This window comes from Gopherus flavomarginatus, chromosome 3, assembly GCF_025201925.1.
Source record: "Gopherus flavomarginatus isolate rGopFla2 chromosome 3, rGopFla2.mat.asm, whole genome shotgun sequence".
Classification (NCBI taxonomy): Eukaryota; Metazoa; Chordata; order Testudines; family Testudinidae; genus Gopherus; species Gopherus flavomarginatus.
Window position 1 is genome coordinate 135,500,419 of NC_066619.1, and position 17,621 is coordinate 135,518,039.

General features: G+C 50.2%; 1 protein-coding gene across 6 annotated transcripts in view; it reads left to right on the forward strand.

Annotated features, from left to right (window-relative positions):
* ELP1 (elongator acetyltransferase complex subunit 1) overlaps window positions 1-17,621 on the forward strand; it is a 121,787-nt gene that overhangs the window by 58,300 nt on the left and 45,866 nt on the right. For 5 of the 6 annotated variants that reach the window (XR_007773660.1, XM_050948203.1, XM_050948201.1 and 2 more), the window contains 5 exons: window positions 2,118-2,224; window positions 4,883-4,986; window positions 15,043-15,096; window positions 15,202-15,307; window positions 16,443-16,555. Coding sequence is in view for 5 of the 6 variants with exons in the window: in XM_050948203.1 (XP_050804160.1) it covers window positions 2,118-2,224; window positions 4,883-4,986; window positions 15,043-15,096; window positions 15,202-15,307; window positions 16,443-16,555 (484 nt within the window). In the remaining variant the exon portion in view is untranslated. The remainder of the gene's footprint in view (window positions 1-2,117; window positions 2,225-4,882; window positions 4,987-15,042; window positions 15,097-15,201; window positions 15,308-16,442; window positions 16,556-17,621) is intronic. The other variant, XM_050948204.1, reaches the window with a different exon arrangement.

A 17,621-nucleotide genomic window follows, 5' to 3' on the forward strand; every position in this document is an offset into this window, starting at 1 on the left:
TCAGCCCTGAGCTTCATCCCACTCTGGGAATAGCCAAGAATCTTCCCCTGCTGCCACACCCAGCTGGTAGTTTGTAATGGATTCAGTGGCCTGTCCAAGCAACTTGAGGATCCCCACTGCTCATGCCAGGGGGGGCAGCTGAGCCACCAGAATTAACTTTACCACTTGGGGGTAGTAAAATTGAATGGGCGCTTGATCAGAATATCTGCTTCTCTTCTGAGTATCTGCACCTATGGGTGCTGCACCATAGGAGTACCTGTGCACACTCAACCAGACAATGCAGAGCAGTGTGTCTGGGCCTATGCTTGCACAAAGCAGCACCTCGTGCCTCCTAACAAGGGCATGTAAGGACCAGCCGCCATGCAGTTCCTTCTCAAGTGCCCGCAGCTCAAGACAGAGCGATTGTGCATCCAGCTGATTCTACGTCCTTCAGTTTCTCCATTTCTTAGTTATTTTGTTCTACTTAGTTTATTTTATAGCTGTAATTAGAAGGAAGCTAATCCCTTCTCTCCTCTTTTACTTGGGCTTGCCACCTCCTGGGTTATGCCAAAGACCTTGGGGTTTAAGCCCCGCCAGACCTGCCACAGGTCTTTTCCCCATAGTGGCATGCATTCGAATTGCCTCTGCTGCCTTGGAGGCACCCACACCCTGTCTGCAGGTAAGGTGTGTACAAGCAGATCATGGAATAATAGAGGAGCTACATTCAAGGTCCTTCTAATGCAGCAATCTCTAGCCCCAGTGGGGTCTGCTTCCTCCTGTTACATTTGCTAAAAATCTTGGCCTGACCAGAGAGACTGGGATGCAATCCCCCTGCATTGTGACAGCATATTCCACCACAGCTCTGTCTACTTCTATAGCTCTACTAAAGGGTATTCCTATATAAGAAATTTGTAGTGCTGAGACTTGGTCTTCCATCCATATCTTTGCCAAGCATTATGCTGCTGTTCCTCCTTCCAGGGGCGATACTGCCTTTGGTGACACAGTCCTCCAAACCACCTTAGACTTACCTCCTGAGCACCATCTCTCACTGGATTACTTCTTGGGAGTCTCTGACAGGGTAGCACTCATAGGGACATATACACAGAGAGCTTACTTAACTTACAGTAACTTGAGTTTTTCAAGGTGTTTTGTCCCTGTGAGTGCTCCACCTCCTGTCATCTTCCCCCTCAGCTGTGCTTCACAGTCAAGAAGGAACCAATTGGTAGCAGGTTAAATGTCCTCCTTACGTGCCCTTGTGCAGGGACACAAGGTACTGCTTTCCACAAGCGCGGGACTGTGGACACTGCTTTGCATTCTCAATTTGAGTGCACACAAGTGCATGCATCCTATGGTTCAGCACCTGTAGGGACAAAACATCTCAAAAAACTCATGTTACTATAAAAGTTAGTAATGGCTCCTTTTGACCAATGAGAGGACTATAGCTGCAACCCCCTCTGCCTTCCCAGCATGCTCCAGGCACCTCTCAGTGAGCCCCACAGCCAGGTATCTTGCTGGGAAAGCTCCATGTTTTGTAGTGGTGCCCATTGTCTACTGATAGGTTTAGCCTGAGTTCTCTTTCTTCTAAAGCTCCTAGATTCAAAGCGTGTTGGATTGAAACATGGGCAGACGTACCCATGTATGTTGTAGAAATCCATTTCTTTGAGGACCCACTGAAACCTAGCAGTGCCCAACGTTGCGGGCCTGTGATGTAGGCAGGTCAGAACCATGTTTGAGTTGTGTCCGAATGTGCAACAGCTGTGTGCTAGGAAGGGGGGTTAAAACATGCCCATCTGTACATCCCAAGACTCGTGATGAGAGTGAGTAGTTAGTGCCCCATGATCAGTGAAGTGTTGCTGGCAGGCACATGTTCCAAGCCAGTGGAGGCCAGTGAGGGCTGGGGCCAGGACTTTTACTCTTCTTCATAGTATTAATTGAATTGATGCAAGTTTAACATCACTCTGCAGAGAGCTGTTATGGAGACTAATGTGTTATCTATCCATTCACTCCAACTAGTACTACCAGAAACAGTGCCTGCTAGCCGCTCCCTTCCCACCCCATTAAATGTAGAGGCATGTCCGGTGCACTGGATGCATATACACTGTAGCATTGTAACATTCTCTCTTGTGTACTTTTTCTAGTTTGTCTATGCCTGTGGATGGGGATGTGATCAGCCTGTGTTGTAATCCGAAGACCCGAGCAATAGCTCTGCAGCTGGCTGATGGGCAGATACTGAAGTACCTTTGGGGTGAGTGTACGATACCCATCAAGATGGCTGGCTTAGGAACTGATGGCTGTCACGGATCTGTTCTGCAGTTTAACTAGCCAGCTGAAGTATAAGAATGTGCATGGACCTTGCAAGTTGATGATGTTGCTTTTCACATTACTTGGCTCTTTGGACTTTGTTAAAGTACTGATTTGTATCTTAACGTATCTAATTTTTAAAGAAAAGAAAGGCCGTAGCTGTGTTTTGAAATGAAAGGCCAAGCTCAGTGGCTTTCAAAAGACAGAAGTGGTATTGGCGGCTCACTGACTTTTGCTCCTTTATCCCTAATGGAACAAATGTTCAGCTGAGCCCATAGACCCCACCACCCTCTTGCAGCTGCTATCATGGATCTGCAGGAATTATGCTGTGCCCCAGCTGTTAAATAGTCCCTTGGAGGAACCCCTTCTTTCAGTGTGCCAGACCCCCAAAGGGTCCCACTCTTCCTTCAAGGTAGGCCCGGGAGCATCACCACCTCTGAGACTGAGCCCTTGGGCTCCAGCACACTTGTTTGCATTATGAGTTCTGCCCAGAGAGTCCACCTGAGAGAGCCTCCTGGTAGAGACTTGTACACCCTTCAGGGATCAATGACCCTCCTCAAGTATTTGCAGTGTCTCCAGGCAGTCTTTTCCAAACAGATATGCCGGCCTGAGGGCTGGGCAAATGGGCCCACGCCCAGGGTGCCGTAGCCAGAGAGGCACCACAAGGGGTTCAGGCTTTCCCTGGCTGGCTGTGGCCAGACTCCTCTTTTCTCCAGCTCCACCTCCGTGTGGGACCGGCAGGCTTCTCCCCACCCCTCCGGCCCCTCACTCTTCAGCTGGGCAGCTGAGGGCTCTGGCTCTGCCCCAGCCCCAGGAAGCCCAGAGCGGCGCGGCTTGCTGCCGGGAGCAGAGCCGAGTCCCTACCTGCCTGAGGCCTTGCATCACTTGGTCTCCGGCAGAGGCCAGGAGGAGCAAAACTTTCATGTGAGTGAGGGGAGGGGGGCGAGAGCCAGGCCGGGCAGGGAGGTAGGGGGGACTTAAAGTGACAGTGCGCTCACTGTCTCTCAAACTCCCCCCCCACCCCACACACTTGTATTATTATTATTGTTGTTGTTGTTATTACTGCTTGGTACTTCCTGTCAAAATGCTTGTGGTGAGCCAGGGGTGGCTAGGGGCTGCAGGAGGGCCGTCGGCTGTGGCAAGATGCAGCCCCCATGTGACAGCGTGAAGCCAGCCTTGATGCGCAGGCCAGGCACCACAAGCCACCGCAGCAGTACAGAAGTAAGTATGGCGATACACCATATATTATGCCACCCTTTCTTCTGCGCTGCTGCTGACATAATGACGGGTTTCAGAGTGACAGACTGACAGTGGCCTGGGAATTTGCTAGTTGTAGCAGTTACTCATTGTGACCTTATCTGATTAAAACATATTTGCAACAGATCTGTACAAAATGTAGCATGTAAGATATCTATGAAAAGGCTATGATTTGCTGAACATGTTTATGCTATTTGTATGCATGTATCATTTTTGTATTTGAAGTTATGAGTATTGGCTCTATACCTGTATTTCAAATGTTTGCTCCTGGGGTAACGCCCACAAGGTAGTTAGCCAATACATTTTGAAGGGACTAGTCAAAGTAAGTGGCTCATCAAGGGACACTTAAATCACAATGGACCATGGGAGATGCCCATCTACATTGAATGGACTTTCCTATGGACACTCCATATGAAGTATAGGTAATGGCCCGGAGGCGATGGGGTGGGGGTGAGAGGAGCCCCTAGGAGCCAGTGGTGATGATGGGAGAGATGGCACCAAAATACAAGTTCGCCCAGGGCACCATTTTCACCAAAGCCAGCCCTACAAATGGAGTAGTGTTTGGTATTCAACTGATACAGGGCATCAAAAGTCCTTAGATTAGAAAAGAGAAATAAAAGTTAAAACATAGTCCATCTGGCTAAGACAGTGCGATCAGCCAGCCAAGCTGCTATGGCCTCCATTCCAGGCTTACTCATGCACTTTCGCCCTCTCTCTCTCTGCCCCTTTCTCAGTCCCAGGTGAGAGCTCTGTGTCTCTTCAAAGGGAGCACTTAACTCCGCCATCCGGCACCTTTCCCATTGTTCTAAAGTTGGGGCCTTGGCTTGGCTTCCCTGCTGAGAGGTGAGGGAAAATCTCCTTTCTGCTCGTTAGTGAGGTGTGAACATTCTGGTAGTTGGGGCTTCCCACTGTCTCTTGGATTCTCCATTGATGTGGGTCAGTTTCAGCAGGTTCCAGGCAGTTATTTGATGACCCATTCATTGAACCCCAGATGGCAAGGTGACGTGTACACCTCATGTCTACTGTTCTTCGCCAAGAGGAGAGACAAGCTTTTCACCCCCAGTGGATAGCAGTGCAAAGTACAGAGGGAAACTGAGGCATACATAGGATTCATATACATATTACTGAAAATTACCATTTTGTTACATTTGCTATATGCTGGACTCAAATGGTCTCCAAGCTCAGTTCTGTTTCATATCATGTGCTGGTACTCTTACAACAGAAAGTACTCGTATAACACACCTCTGTTGTTTTTATGAGGCATGTGTGGCAAAGGGTGTAGGTGTAATGTTTGTTTTATTTGCTGACTTGGAAAATAGCCTTAATCTTCTCTGTCAATCTTCAGAGGCTCCCACTCCAGCCCTTGAACCGTGGAGGAGCAGCACTGGCTCTGCTGTTCAGTTCCCTTCTCCGTGTGTGCAGACTGCACTGGCCATGATTGGTGGAGAAGTAAGTGAACAGCTGGTGGGTTCAGCGCCTAGTTCTGGAAAATTAGCCCCAAACACCTACCATGTGTTCATATGGGCCAGTAGGACTGAGCATCAGGAGGACAAGATCTAGAAACGTTCCTTAACATTGCTGTCTCCTCATTAGTGCCTGCAGGGTGAGCTGTGCGTGACCAGCGTAGCCACCTACACATGCCTTGCCCAGAGAATGTCTGGTGATTTATAATTCACAAAATCCAGCATTATTATGGAAAACCCTGCATTAATTTGGAGACGTAAATGTAGGAATGTTTAGATGGTAGGTCCCCATGGCAACTGGAGCTCTGCACTGTGTGCACATGCAGTACTTGTCAATATTTTATATGGCATTAAACACTTAATACAGCTGAACAGTATAGCCAAATTACGTTGTTGTGGAATCTTGTTACACTTCCTGTATGCAGTGTAGTTGTGTCAGTCCCTGGATATTAGACAGACAAGGTGGATGAGGTCATACCTCTTTATTGGACAAGACAAACTGTCAAGCCACAAAGAGCTATTCTTCAGGTCTGGGAAAGGTACTCCGAGGGTCACAGCTAAATGCCAGGTGGAACAGGTTGTTTAACATAAGTAGTTAGCACAAATTCTAAGGGACCATTCAAGGTAGAGTGGCCCATTAACACCTCTGCAGCCAGAGGAGAAAAAGATGGGGGTAGTGAGTTACAGGTTATTGTAATAAACCATAAATCCAGTGTCTGTGTTCAGGCCATGATTTTTAGTGTCTAGCAGAATTATGAATTTAAGCTTCCAGGCTCATCTTTTGAAAGTGGTGTGCAGGTGCCCTGTTAGGATGAGGACTGATAGGTCAGATATAGAGTGATTACTTGGTGAAAAGTGTTCACCCACAGGTGATAGGGTGGTTTATCACTTTCCTGTGAGAGTTTATTCCAGTCTGTCTGGTTTCACCAACATAGTTTTTACTGGGGCATTTAGTGCACTAGATGAGGTACAGCACATTTTGACTTGTGATAGGCATGTGTAGGATCTATGGATCTTGAAAGATGTGTTGTGGGACGCGTTGATCATAGTAACAGTGCAAATATGTCGGCAGGTTTTGCACCTGTTCTGGCAGAGTGTGGTGGTGTTGTGTCTTGGTCTGTGAGGAGCATACTTCCATTGGTGAGCTTGGAGAGGCTGAGGAGTTGTTTGAAGGCCAGAAGTGGGGTATCCAGAAAGATTTCTCTCCGGATGGGGTCCCAATTAAGTATGGGTTGTAGTTGTTCGATGATACCGATATGGGTTCCAGCATATGATGGTAGGTGACAATTAAGGGCTGGCAGTCAGAGAGGTTTTTATTTCTGTATTGAAACAGGTTCTCTCAGGGTATTTGGGTGGCCCATTTCATGATGCAATCTACTTCTCTGGTGGAGTGTCTTTGTTTGGTGAAGGCGATATTAAGGTGTATATTCTGAACTTTCTCCCTGGAGCATATTCTGCAGAATCTAAATGGCTGGCTATAGATAACAGATTTCTTGGCATATTGGCCTGGATATATGAAGACGTGTGTTGATCCAGGGTTTCTTGCATATTGTTGTCTGTAGGGTTCCATTGTTGAAGCTGATCATGGTGTCCAGGAAGCTGTTGCTGGTGTGGGGGTGTTCCAAAGAGAGTTTAATGGATACGGGGTGATTGTTGCACTTGTGGTGGAAATGTATGGAGAGTTTAAGCCATCTGTCCAGTGGATGAAAATATCATGGATGTATCTCAGGTATATCATTGGTTTAGTGATGCATTTATCCAGAAAATCTTCTTCAAGGTGGCCATGAAGAGGATATTGGCATATTGGGGAGCCATCCTAATACCCATGGCTGCTCCCATGGTTTGGACAAAGTGTTTGTTTTTGTGGATGAGGATGAAATGGATTTGGTTGGGGTGGATATCTGAGAGTTGTCCGTTGTCTTGTAAATATTTGAGGCAGGCAGCTATGTTGTCATTGTAAGGGATATTGGTATATTGGGAGGTGATATCTGTGGTGTTGAGGATGGTGTTCTGAAGGAGGTTGTTAATATTGCAGAGTTTGTGGAGGAAGTCAGTTGTGTCTTGGAGGAAGCTGGCCCTTTGTGTGATGAGTGGTTTGAGGATGGTTTCTAGGAGTCCCGACATTCATTCAGTAAGAGAGCTGTGGTCAGATATGATGGGACTGGCTGGGTTCCTTTGTTTGTGTAGCTTGGGAAGCATGTAGAAGGTCCCTGGTGTGGGTTCGTGGAGGATGGGTATGTAAAGTTTCTCTTGGAGTTGTTTGGGGAAGGATTTGATGATATCCTTGAGTTCCAAGGTAAATTTGTGATGTGGGCTGGTCTTTGAGTTCTTTATAGTACTGTAGGTGATGTTGGAGAGCTGTCGGTTTGCCTTGTTAAGTTGAACCCAACCCAGCCCAAAATACACGAACAAAAGCACCCAGACAGACCCTTCATATTAGGCCACAGCACTCTTACTGAAGGAATATTGGAATAGAAAGCAATCACTCTTATCTGATTTACCAACCCTCATCCTCAAAGGAAACCTGCACACTTTCTAAAGACAAGCCTGGGAGCTTAAATTCATTACTTTGCTAGACATTATAAAAATCATGGCCTGAAGAGAGAGCCTGGATTAATGGTTTCTTACAGGGGTAGACAACCTATGGCATGGGTGCTGAAGGCGACACGTGAGCTGATTTTCAGTGGCACTCACACTGCCCAGGTCCTGGCCACAGGTGCGGGGGGCTCTGCATTTTAATTTAATTTTCAGTGAAGCTTCTTAAACATTTAAAAAACCTTATTTACTTTGCCTACAATAGTTTAAATATATATTATAGAAAGAGACCGTCTAAAAACATTAAAATGTATTACTGGCACGTGAAACGTTAAATTAGAGTGAATAAATGAAGACTCGGCACAGTGCTTCTGAAAGGTTGCCGACCTCTGGTTTATTACAATAATGCACTGGTACCACTCTTTTTGTCTTATGACTTCAGAGGTGTTAGTGGGTCACTTCACCTTGAATGGTGCCTTAGAACATGTGCTACCTACTAATGCTAAACAATCTGTTTTGCCTTGCATTTAGGTGTGATGTTCAGGGTACCTTTCCCTGACTTGAAGAAGAGCTCTATGTGGCTCAAAAGCTTCTCTGTCTCTCTCACCAACAGAAGTTGGTCCAATAAAAGATATTCTTCGAGTGATTGCTCATATCCATTCCAGTTAGGTGTGTGCGCACTGCATGCACGTTCGTCGGAAGACTTTTTACTCTAGCAACACTCGGTGGGTTGGCTGGGTGCCCCCTGGAGTGGCGCCGCTATGGCACTGGATATATACCCCAGCCAACCCAGTCACCCTTCAGTTCCTTCTTACCGCCCGTGTCGGTCGTTGGAACAGTGGAGCGCGGCTTAACTGACCTCCACTTCCCTAGCTACTCGTAGTTCTCGTTCGTTATCGTGTACATAGTTATATAGTTACAATCCTTTTATATATATATATATATATATATATATATATACACTAACTATGTTAGTAAATAAAAAACATATAACTATATATGTTATAAACATAGTTAGTTTAGTAATAGTTAGCGGGGTTCGGGGACTAGCCCCTTCCCCGCACCCGGTGCCGGAGCCCATGCCCAGCTCACCGGGTTTCAAACCGTGCTCGGCCTGCCACAAGCCGATGCCGACAGGAGATCTGCACGACTCCTGTTTGAAGTGCCTCAAGGAATCGCACTTGACAGCTAAGTGCCCCATTTGCAAGGCTTTCAAGCTGAGAACAAAAAAGGAGCGGGACATCAGACTTAAGCAGCTCCTCATGGAGGCGGCCCTCACCCCTCCACTTTCGGCACCGAGCGCTGGTCAGTCGGTGAGCAGAAGCGCCTCCGCGGCACCGGACCGCACCAGTACGCCCAAGGACTCACGGCACCGAACGTCACCGGCACCGAAGTCGGCCAGACGACGCTCCCTCTCCCCGAGGTTGAGAAAGGCCAAGACTCCTGCTGCTTCGGCACTGACTGCACCGCAGCCAGAGAGTACGCCTAAGTCGGATCGCCCGACGCCAACAGCCGCTGCAGCACCGACTAAATCAGCACTGTCGATTCCAGTCCCACAAGGGCCGTTGAGTCCGGCACCTGTTAGCTCCCCGGGGCATGCCACGGTGGAGCTCACTATGCCGTCCACGCCAGAGGCGTTCTCAGCTGCGAGGGACCTGATCACCCTGACAGACTCGGCACTGCCTCTACCCCCGGCACCACCGGTGAGGGTAATCCAATCCATAGGCAAGCCGTCCTTGATTAGACCACCCTCTGTCGGCACAGCTGGCCGGCACTGCTCACGATCGCGGTCCTGCAGACGCTCCAGGTCCAGACGGCGCTCCCGTTCTCGACGCCGTTTGCAGTCCCGGCACCGTTCTACTACATGACACCGGTCAGACTCACGGCACTGGTTGGACTCTTGTTCACCGGCTCATTACCTGCGGCACCGCTCCAGTTCATGGCACCGCTCCAGGCACCGTGCCTCCCGAAGCCATTCACAATGCCAGAATTCGAGATCTCGGTTGACCTCCCAGCACCGATCTGGTCACAGGTCCCGCTCTCGATCCCGGTACCGATATGCATCCCGGCACCGGTCCCCCATACCGAGGGGAGCCAGGTCCGTTGGAACATCTGCACAGGGCTTCTCCGTTCCTCCATGGCCATCCAGGCATACGTTGGTGTCCTCCCATGTGGACAGCTACTATGGCCAAGACCGCAATTCCGATGTGCCCACCGGAGTGTTTCAAGAAGCCCTGTCTCAGGACCCAGGACCTCACCAATGGTCCTTTTGGACACCTTGGGCGTCCCACCAGGCCCAAGGTGCTCCGCTAGTTCCGGCCTGCTCCGCTCCATCAGAGCACGGAGCACCAGAGGCCACAGTTATTCGTCCTCCTCCACCCGGGACAGAGGAACCACTACTCCACCCACCGGGTTCCCCGGTGCCACTGGAGCAGGAACCGCTGCAGGAGCAAGAGGCCATACAAGACCCGTTCATCCCCGGCGTTTCATCTTCTTCCTCTCCATATGAGGCAGTGGCAGGGACTTCCTCCTCGGGGCCGCCTCCAAAAGACCTAAGAGCCCATCAGGACCTCCTCTGGAGAGTGGCGCTCAACACGAAGCTCCAGGTGGAGTAGGTCCTGGAGGTCGAGGACCCTGTAGTGAGCATCCTGTCAGCAGATACCCCCACTAGGGTGGCTTTGCCCTTTATCAGGACCATCCAAGCTAATGCAGACAACTTATGGCAGTCCCCAGCCTCCATCCCCCCTACGGCAAAGGGGATCAAGCGTAAATACATGGTACCCTCTCGGGGGTACGAGTATCTATATGTCCACCCTTCTCGCTGGTTGTCCAATCGGTCAATGACAGGGATCGCCATGGCCAACAGGCGCCAACCCCAAAGTCAAAGGAGGCAAGGCGATTGGACCGACTCGGTCACAAGGTGTATTCGGCAGTCGCCCTACAGCTCTGGGTGGCAAATCAGCAGGCTCTACTGAGCCGTGATAGCTACAACACCTGGGCAGAGATGGGTAGATATACAGAGCTACTCCCCCCGGACTCCCGACAGGAATTCGCTGCATTCCTAGAGGAGGGGAAAAAGGTGGCCAAAACCTCCCTCCAGGCCTCTCTAAATGCGGCCGACTCGGCAGCCAGAACTCTGGCCTCCGGTATCACCATGAGATGCATCTCATGGCTACAGGTGTCCAACCTACCGCCTGAATTACAATATACCATCCAGGACTTACCCTTCGACGGTAAGGGTCTGTTCTCGGAGAAGACTGACCCCCAGCTACAAAGCTTGAAAGACAACAGGGTCATCATGCGCTCCTTGGGCATGCATACACCTGTGACCCAACGCAGACCTTTCTGTCCCCAGACTCACCGCCCGTACTTTGTGCCCAGACACAGGCAAGACTTTAGTAGACGGTGCGGGCGGGGTGGCCGTAGACGCCAGTCTGGACCCCAAGGGGCCCAAAACCACGGCTCCTCAAAACCACCAGTGGGGCCTAAGTCTACCTTTTGAAGGTACACCCGAGGACAGCGTACCAGTTTCAGGACAGGATCCTTTTCCTCCCTTCTCCAACCGCCTCTCCTACTTCCTCCCGGCGTGGTTCCAATTGACCTCAGACCTATGGGTCCTACTCACTGTGAAACAAGGATACCAACTCCAATTTGTTTCATCCCCGCCTTCCCACCCTCCCACCCGGTCCCTCTTCAGGAACCCCTCTCACGAGCAGTTCCTCCTACAAGAGGTGCAGACGCTCCTCACCGTAGGAGCAATAGAGGAGGTGCTGCAAAACGAGAAGGGCAAAGGGTTTTACTCCCAGTACTTTCTGATTCCCAAGTCGAAAGGAGGCCTCAGGCCCATCCTAGACCTGCGAGGCCTCAACAAGTTCATGATAAAGTTGAAGTTCCGCATGGTCTCCCTAGGGACCATTATCCCGTCCTTGGATCCTGGAAACTGGTATGCTGCCCTCCATATGAAGGACACGTACTTTCACATCGCCATTTTTCCTCCACACAGGAGGTACCTTCGCTTTGTAGCCAACCACCAGCACTTCCAGTTCACGGTCCTCCCCTTTGGCCTCTCCACGGCCCCAAGGGTGTTTACAAAGTGCATGGCCGTAGTCACCGCACACCTCCTCCGACTTTGGATACATGTATTCCCGTATCTGGACGACTGGCTCATCAGAGGGACCTCCGAGACACAGGTCAGACAGCATATAGACATTGTCAGGGACCTATTCACACGCTTAGGCCTGATGCTCAATGTGGAGAAATCCACACTGGTCCTCACACAAAGGCTAGACTTCACAGGAGCTACCCTGGACTCCAATCTAGCCAAGGCCTGCCTACCTACCCCAGCCGCGATTCCAGGCAATGGCAACGATCATTCGATGTCTGCAGAACTTCCCGACGACCTCGGCTCGCACCTGTCTCGGTCTCCTAGGTTATATGGCTGCCTGTACTTATGTGACCAAATATGCCAGGCTCCGCCTCCAACCCCTCCAAACGTGGCTCAACTCGGTCTACTGTCTGGGCAGGGACCTGATAGACACAATAGTCACCATTCCCCCGAGCACCCTATGCTCCCTCGACTGGTGGCTAACACCCTCCCTGGTATGTGCAAGGTTACCGTTCCATCTGCCACAACCCTCACTGTCCCTGACGACGGACGCGTCATCTCTCGGATGGGGGGCTCACCCCGGACACCTTCGTACCCAGGGCCTTTGGTCACCACAGGAGCTGACGCTTCACATAAATGTCCGAGAGCTGAGAGCGGTCCGCCTGGCATGCCAGACATTCCAAAAGCATCTACACGGCTGTCGTGTCTCAGTGTTTACAGACAACACAACAGCCATGTATTATATCAACAAACAGAGAAGGACTCGATCTTCCCCCCTCTGTCAGGAGACCATCCGACTCTGGGACTTCTGCATAGCCCACTCGATAGACCTGGTAGCGTCCTTTCTCCCAGGGGTTCGGAACACTCTAGCGGATCAGCTGAGCAGATCCTTCCTCTGCCACGAATGGTCGATAAGACCAGATGTTATTCATTCGGTTTTCCAGAAGTGGGGCTTTCCCCGCATAGACCTGTTCACCTCTTGCACGAACAGGAAATGCCAAGCGTTCTGCTCCTTCCAGGGTCTTTCACCGGGATCAATCTCGGACACATTCCTCATGTCGTGGAAGCACCGGCTGCTCTATGCCTTCCCTCCGTTCCCGCTGGTTCACAAGGTCCTGATAAAACTCCGCAGGGACAGAGCGCACCTAATCATGATCGCGCCAGCATGGCCCAGACAGCACTGGTACACCACACTGCTCAACCTGTCTATAGCCAGCCCAATTACTCTGCCTCTCCAGCCGGACCTCATAACGCAGGACCATGGCGGTCTTCGCCACCCGGACCTGCAGGCCCTCCACCTCACGGTGTGGCTCCTGCATGGCTAAACAGGTCGGAGTTATGCTGCTCCGCTCCAGTACAACATATACTCCTGAGTAGCAGAAAGCCTTCCACTCGGTCAACATATCTGGCCAAGTGGAAATGTTTCTCCTGCTGGTATGAAACGCAGAATACTACTCCCTCTCAGGTCTTGATCCCCACTATCTTGGACTACCTCTGGTCCCTTAAGCAGCAGGGCCTGGCGATATCGTCTCTGAGGGTGCACTTGGCGGCCATCTCCACATTCCATCCAGGGGAGAGTGGACACTCCGTGTTTTCCCATCCTTTAGTTACTAGATTTCTCAAGGGCCTGGTGCGCTTCTACCCCCAAGTACGCCGCCCTGCCCCTACCTGGGACCTCAGTCTAGTCCTAAGCAGGCTTATGCTTCCACCATTCGAGCCGTTGGCAACTTGCTTGCTGCTATACCTGTCCTGGAAGACAGTTTTCTTAGTAGCCATTACATCGGCCAGACGAGTTTCTGAGCTTCGAGCGCTAACGGTGGACCGACCATATACTGTCTTTCACAAGGACAAGGTACAGTTGCGACTGCATCTGGTGTTCCTCCCTAAGGTGGTGTCGGCCTTCCATACCAATCAGGACATCTTCCTTCCGGTCTTCTTCCCGAAGCCTCATTCATCTCAGTGGGAACAGCAGTTACGCTCCTTAGATGTCCGTAGGGCGCTTGCTTTTTAAATTGATCGGACGAAGCTCTTCCGGAAATCACCCCAACTCTTCGTTGCTGTGACTGACCGGATGAAAGGCCTACCTGTCTCCTCCCAGAGGATCTCCTCTTGGGTGACAGTGTGCATCCGCACATGCTGTGACCTGTCTCATGTTCCTTCGGGCCATCTCACTGCACATTCTACCAGATCTCAGGCTTCATCAGCCGCCTTCCTGGCCCATGTACCAATCCAGGAGATATGTCGCGCAGCTACCTGGTTCTCGGTCCACACTTTTGCTTCTCACTATGCTCTGGTCCAACAATCTAGAGATGATGCAGCCTTTGGCTCAGCGGTTTTACACTCTGCCACATCTCACTCCGATCCCACCGCCTAGGTAAGGCTTGGGAATCACCTAACTGGAATGGATATGAGCAATCACTCGAAGAAGAAAAAACGGTTACTCACCTTTGTAACTGTTGTTCTTCAAGATGTGTTGCTCATATCCATTCCAAACCCACCCTCCTTCCCCACTGTCGGAGTAGCCGGCAAGAAGGAACTGAAGGGTGGCTGGGTCGGCTGGGGTATATATCCAGTGCCATAGCGGCGCCACTCCAGGAGGCGCCCAGCCGACCAACCGAGTGCTGCTAGGGTAAAAATCTTCCAAAGAACGTGCACGCGGCGCGCGCACACCTAACTGGAATGGATATGAGCAACACATCTCAAAGAACAACAGTTTCAAAGGTGAGTAACCATCTTTTACCTCATCCAACTTGTCTTTCTTACACTTCCTGTCAGGGCTGTCACTAATCATTGCATTAAATCATTATTATGGTTTGGTTTTATTTTTCCAGTTCACTTCCTTTTTAGAAACTGGATGTTAATCACATATCCAAATCCACACACTGGCCTCTATTATAGTGGGTTCCCAGTGTCCTGTTTCCATGCTGCCACATGGAGAGCCTTGGGGTGCTTACAAGCTAAGCAAAACAACGCGCACTGCACAGCTGGATCTGATGGCTTTCAAGCCATTAGCTCTTGTTGCCCGACCAGAGTTATTCAGAGATGGCAAGTGTGCTGTTCCTTATCAAGGATGCTACCTAGGTCAAGTTTGAAGCTTTCAGTAGAAAGACATTATTGAGTTTCCAACCACAAGGGTCTGGAGACCCTTTATTTTATTATTTATTTTTTTTAAGCAAGTAAACACTTTTTATATTGAGACCTCGGTGATCAAACAAATTCCTATCCAACTTCCTTCAGTACTTCACTGCTATGTTGAAAATATGCATGAGGCATTCCAGTCCACTTGGAAATCTGACAATCTAAAGGTAATGGGCATATAGCAAAGGCCCATTTCAGTTATAACAATGGTGCTGCTAAACCAATGCTGTAACATATTGTAATTGTCCATCCTTTTCATTATAGGAGGCCATCCTGGGTCTGACTGATAGATGCCGTTTTTTCATTAATGATGTGGAGGTACCAAAGCTTGTTTTGATGCGGTTTCACTTATCTGTGTGTAATTATTAGATTTCATCTGCTGCTGCTTGTGCTCATAGATTTAATTGGATTCACTTTCCACAGGTGGCTTCCAATATTACCTCATTTGCCAGATATGATGAGTTTCTGCTGGTGACCACCCACTCCCACACCTGCCAGTGTGTATCTTTGAGGGACACATCATTGAAAGGTAAACGTTCAGATACAGCCTTTGGTATGTAATAGGCCTTACTATTTGCTTCCTGGGCCCTTTGCCCTCATGATGAAACGTAGACAAGCTCGCTTCCAAGGCCCCATGTCGTGGCCATGGTGCCGCTTCTTCATTGTCCAGACTGGCTGCTCCTGATTGATGCCAGTGAGTTCCCTATATCCTCTCTTGGCTGTTACTGGGAAGACTCTTCATCCACTTCTGGGAGCTCCCTCCCTCACTTCCCAGCTCTCCCTAGCGCAGGGAGGAGTAGCTTACTCTCCACAAACCGTCGTTGATCTGTGATACAACAGGAGGGACCAAAGGACACTTGAAATCACTGTGCCTTGGTCTGCAGAGAGGGGGGAGTAGCTGGGGGCAAGCCTGAGCATGCAGGCCACCTGCCTACCTGGCCCCCAGGAGGAGAAGTGGCTGGGGACAGCACTGGCCGTGCAGGCCACCTGCCTGCCTGGCCCCAGGAGGAGATGTGGTTGGAGACGGGACTGGCTGTGCAGACCACCTGCCTACCTGGCTCCCAGGAGGAGAAGCAGATGGGGACAGGACTGGCTGTGTGGGCGAGCTGTCTGCCTGCCACCCATGAGGAGAAGTGGCTGGGGGAAGGACTGGTGACCTGCATGGTCAGTCTTGTCCTCAGCCGCTTCTCCTCCTGGGGTGCTCCTCTCCCCCTCCCCCAGTAGGAGAAGCAAGTGGGGACAGGACTGGCTGTCCAGGGTGCCCCCAGGAGGCGAAGCAGCTGGGGATGCCTGCTGAACCATGTTGGGCAGCATCTAACTGGCACCTGGACATGGGAAGCTTGGGGGTGTCATGGAGGGGCAAAAAGATGAGGAGGAAAGGCAACGTACATATTCTGTGCTTCAGGCAGCTGCTTGTATGTGTGTATCTGCCTGGTGTCTAGACTCAGCTCCTCAGGCATTGGCTGTCTCCTCTAGTCTGTGTGTGATGGGGCTTGGCACAATGGGACTGTGAACCTGACTGATGCCCGGGGGCACTACTAGAACGTCGCTAACAATGGGTGGGTTCCCAGCAGGAACTCAGCAGACACCTGTGGCTGGACTGGGGAAGTTGCACTGTGTGTAGGGACTTATCATACCCTTGCTGAGACCTCTGCCATTCTCAGTTCTGCAGGCAGGCTTCAGCAGTTCCTCTACTCCCAACGAGACACTGCGCAAGGTGGAGCGTGGCTCCCGCATCGTTACTGTTGTACCCCAGGACACCAAGCTCATCCTGCAGGTCAGCTCTCATGATATTGCTGCAGCACCATGTGTTAGCCCATGCTAGGGAAGCCCCACCATAATGCAGCACTCAGCTGTTTGGAGAGGGTAGTAGCTAGCTGAGCTATATATTATCATGTACTGTGTAACAGCTGCTCTTGCTTTCCAGGCTATGGGATCACCACTCACAAACTGCTGAACTGTAGATCCTGATCCTACTGGATCCTAATTATTACAGCTCATGCTGCCTCTCTGGGAGCCCCTGGCAGGAGAGGGATTTTCAAATAAATAAGTCTTCAGTGGCTGCTCTTGGTGATACTGAAGCATCTCAGTAAATTACAGGGTCAGAGGGTGATCTCTTGGTGCTTATTGTCTGTAGTAAAGGCCCTGCTTCAGGAGGGCTGAACATCCGCACTTAGGGCTAGATTTTCCCCCACTGAGGATGGTGAATTTCTCCCCTCCTCCTCCCAAACCTCTGACAAGCCCTCTTGAACTCCAGCCCCATGGGAATGGGAGGTAAATGGCCTCTTGGCTTCATTTGCATGAAAAGGAAACTGTCATGTGTGCTTCATGCTCTGACCCTGCCCACCTGCTTTGATACCATCTGTTGTGTGTTTCAAGCGCACCTGCCCCCACCCACTTGCTCTGATACCCGCTATCATGTGCGCTTCGTAGGCTCTTGCCCCGCCCATCTGTTTTCATACTTCAAAAAGGGGAAGTACACACAAACATTAGAAGGCCGGTTATACAGAAATGAAAGGGAACAGTCACGAGTGGAATGCCTGCAAACTGCAGGGAAACTTTTATAAAAAACACCATAACAGAGGTTCAGACTATACTTATACCCCAAATAAAAAAGAGTCGAGGACCAACAAAGCTGCCATGGATAAACTGGATAAATGCAGTGGTTAGAGACAAAAAGGCATCTTTCAAAAACTGGAAGTCAAATCCTACTGAGGAAAATAGAAAGGAGCATAAACTCTGGCAAGTCAAGTGTAAAAGTATAATTAGGGAGGCCACAAAAGAATTCAAAGAACAACTTGCAAAAGACACAAAAACTAATAGGAACTTTTTTTTAAGTACAT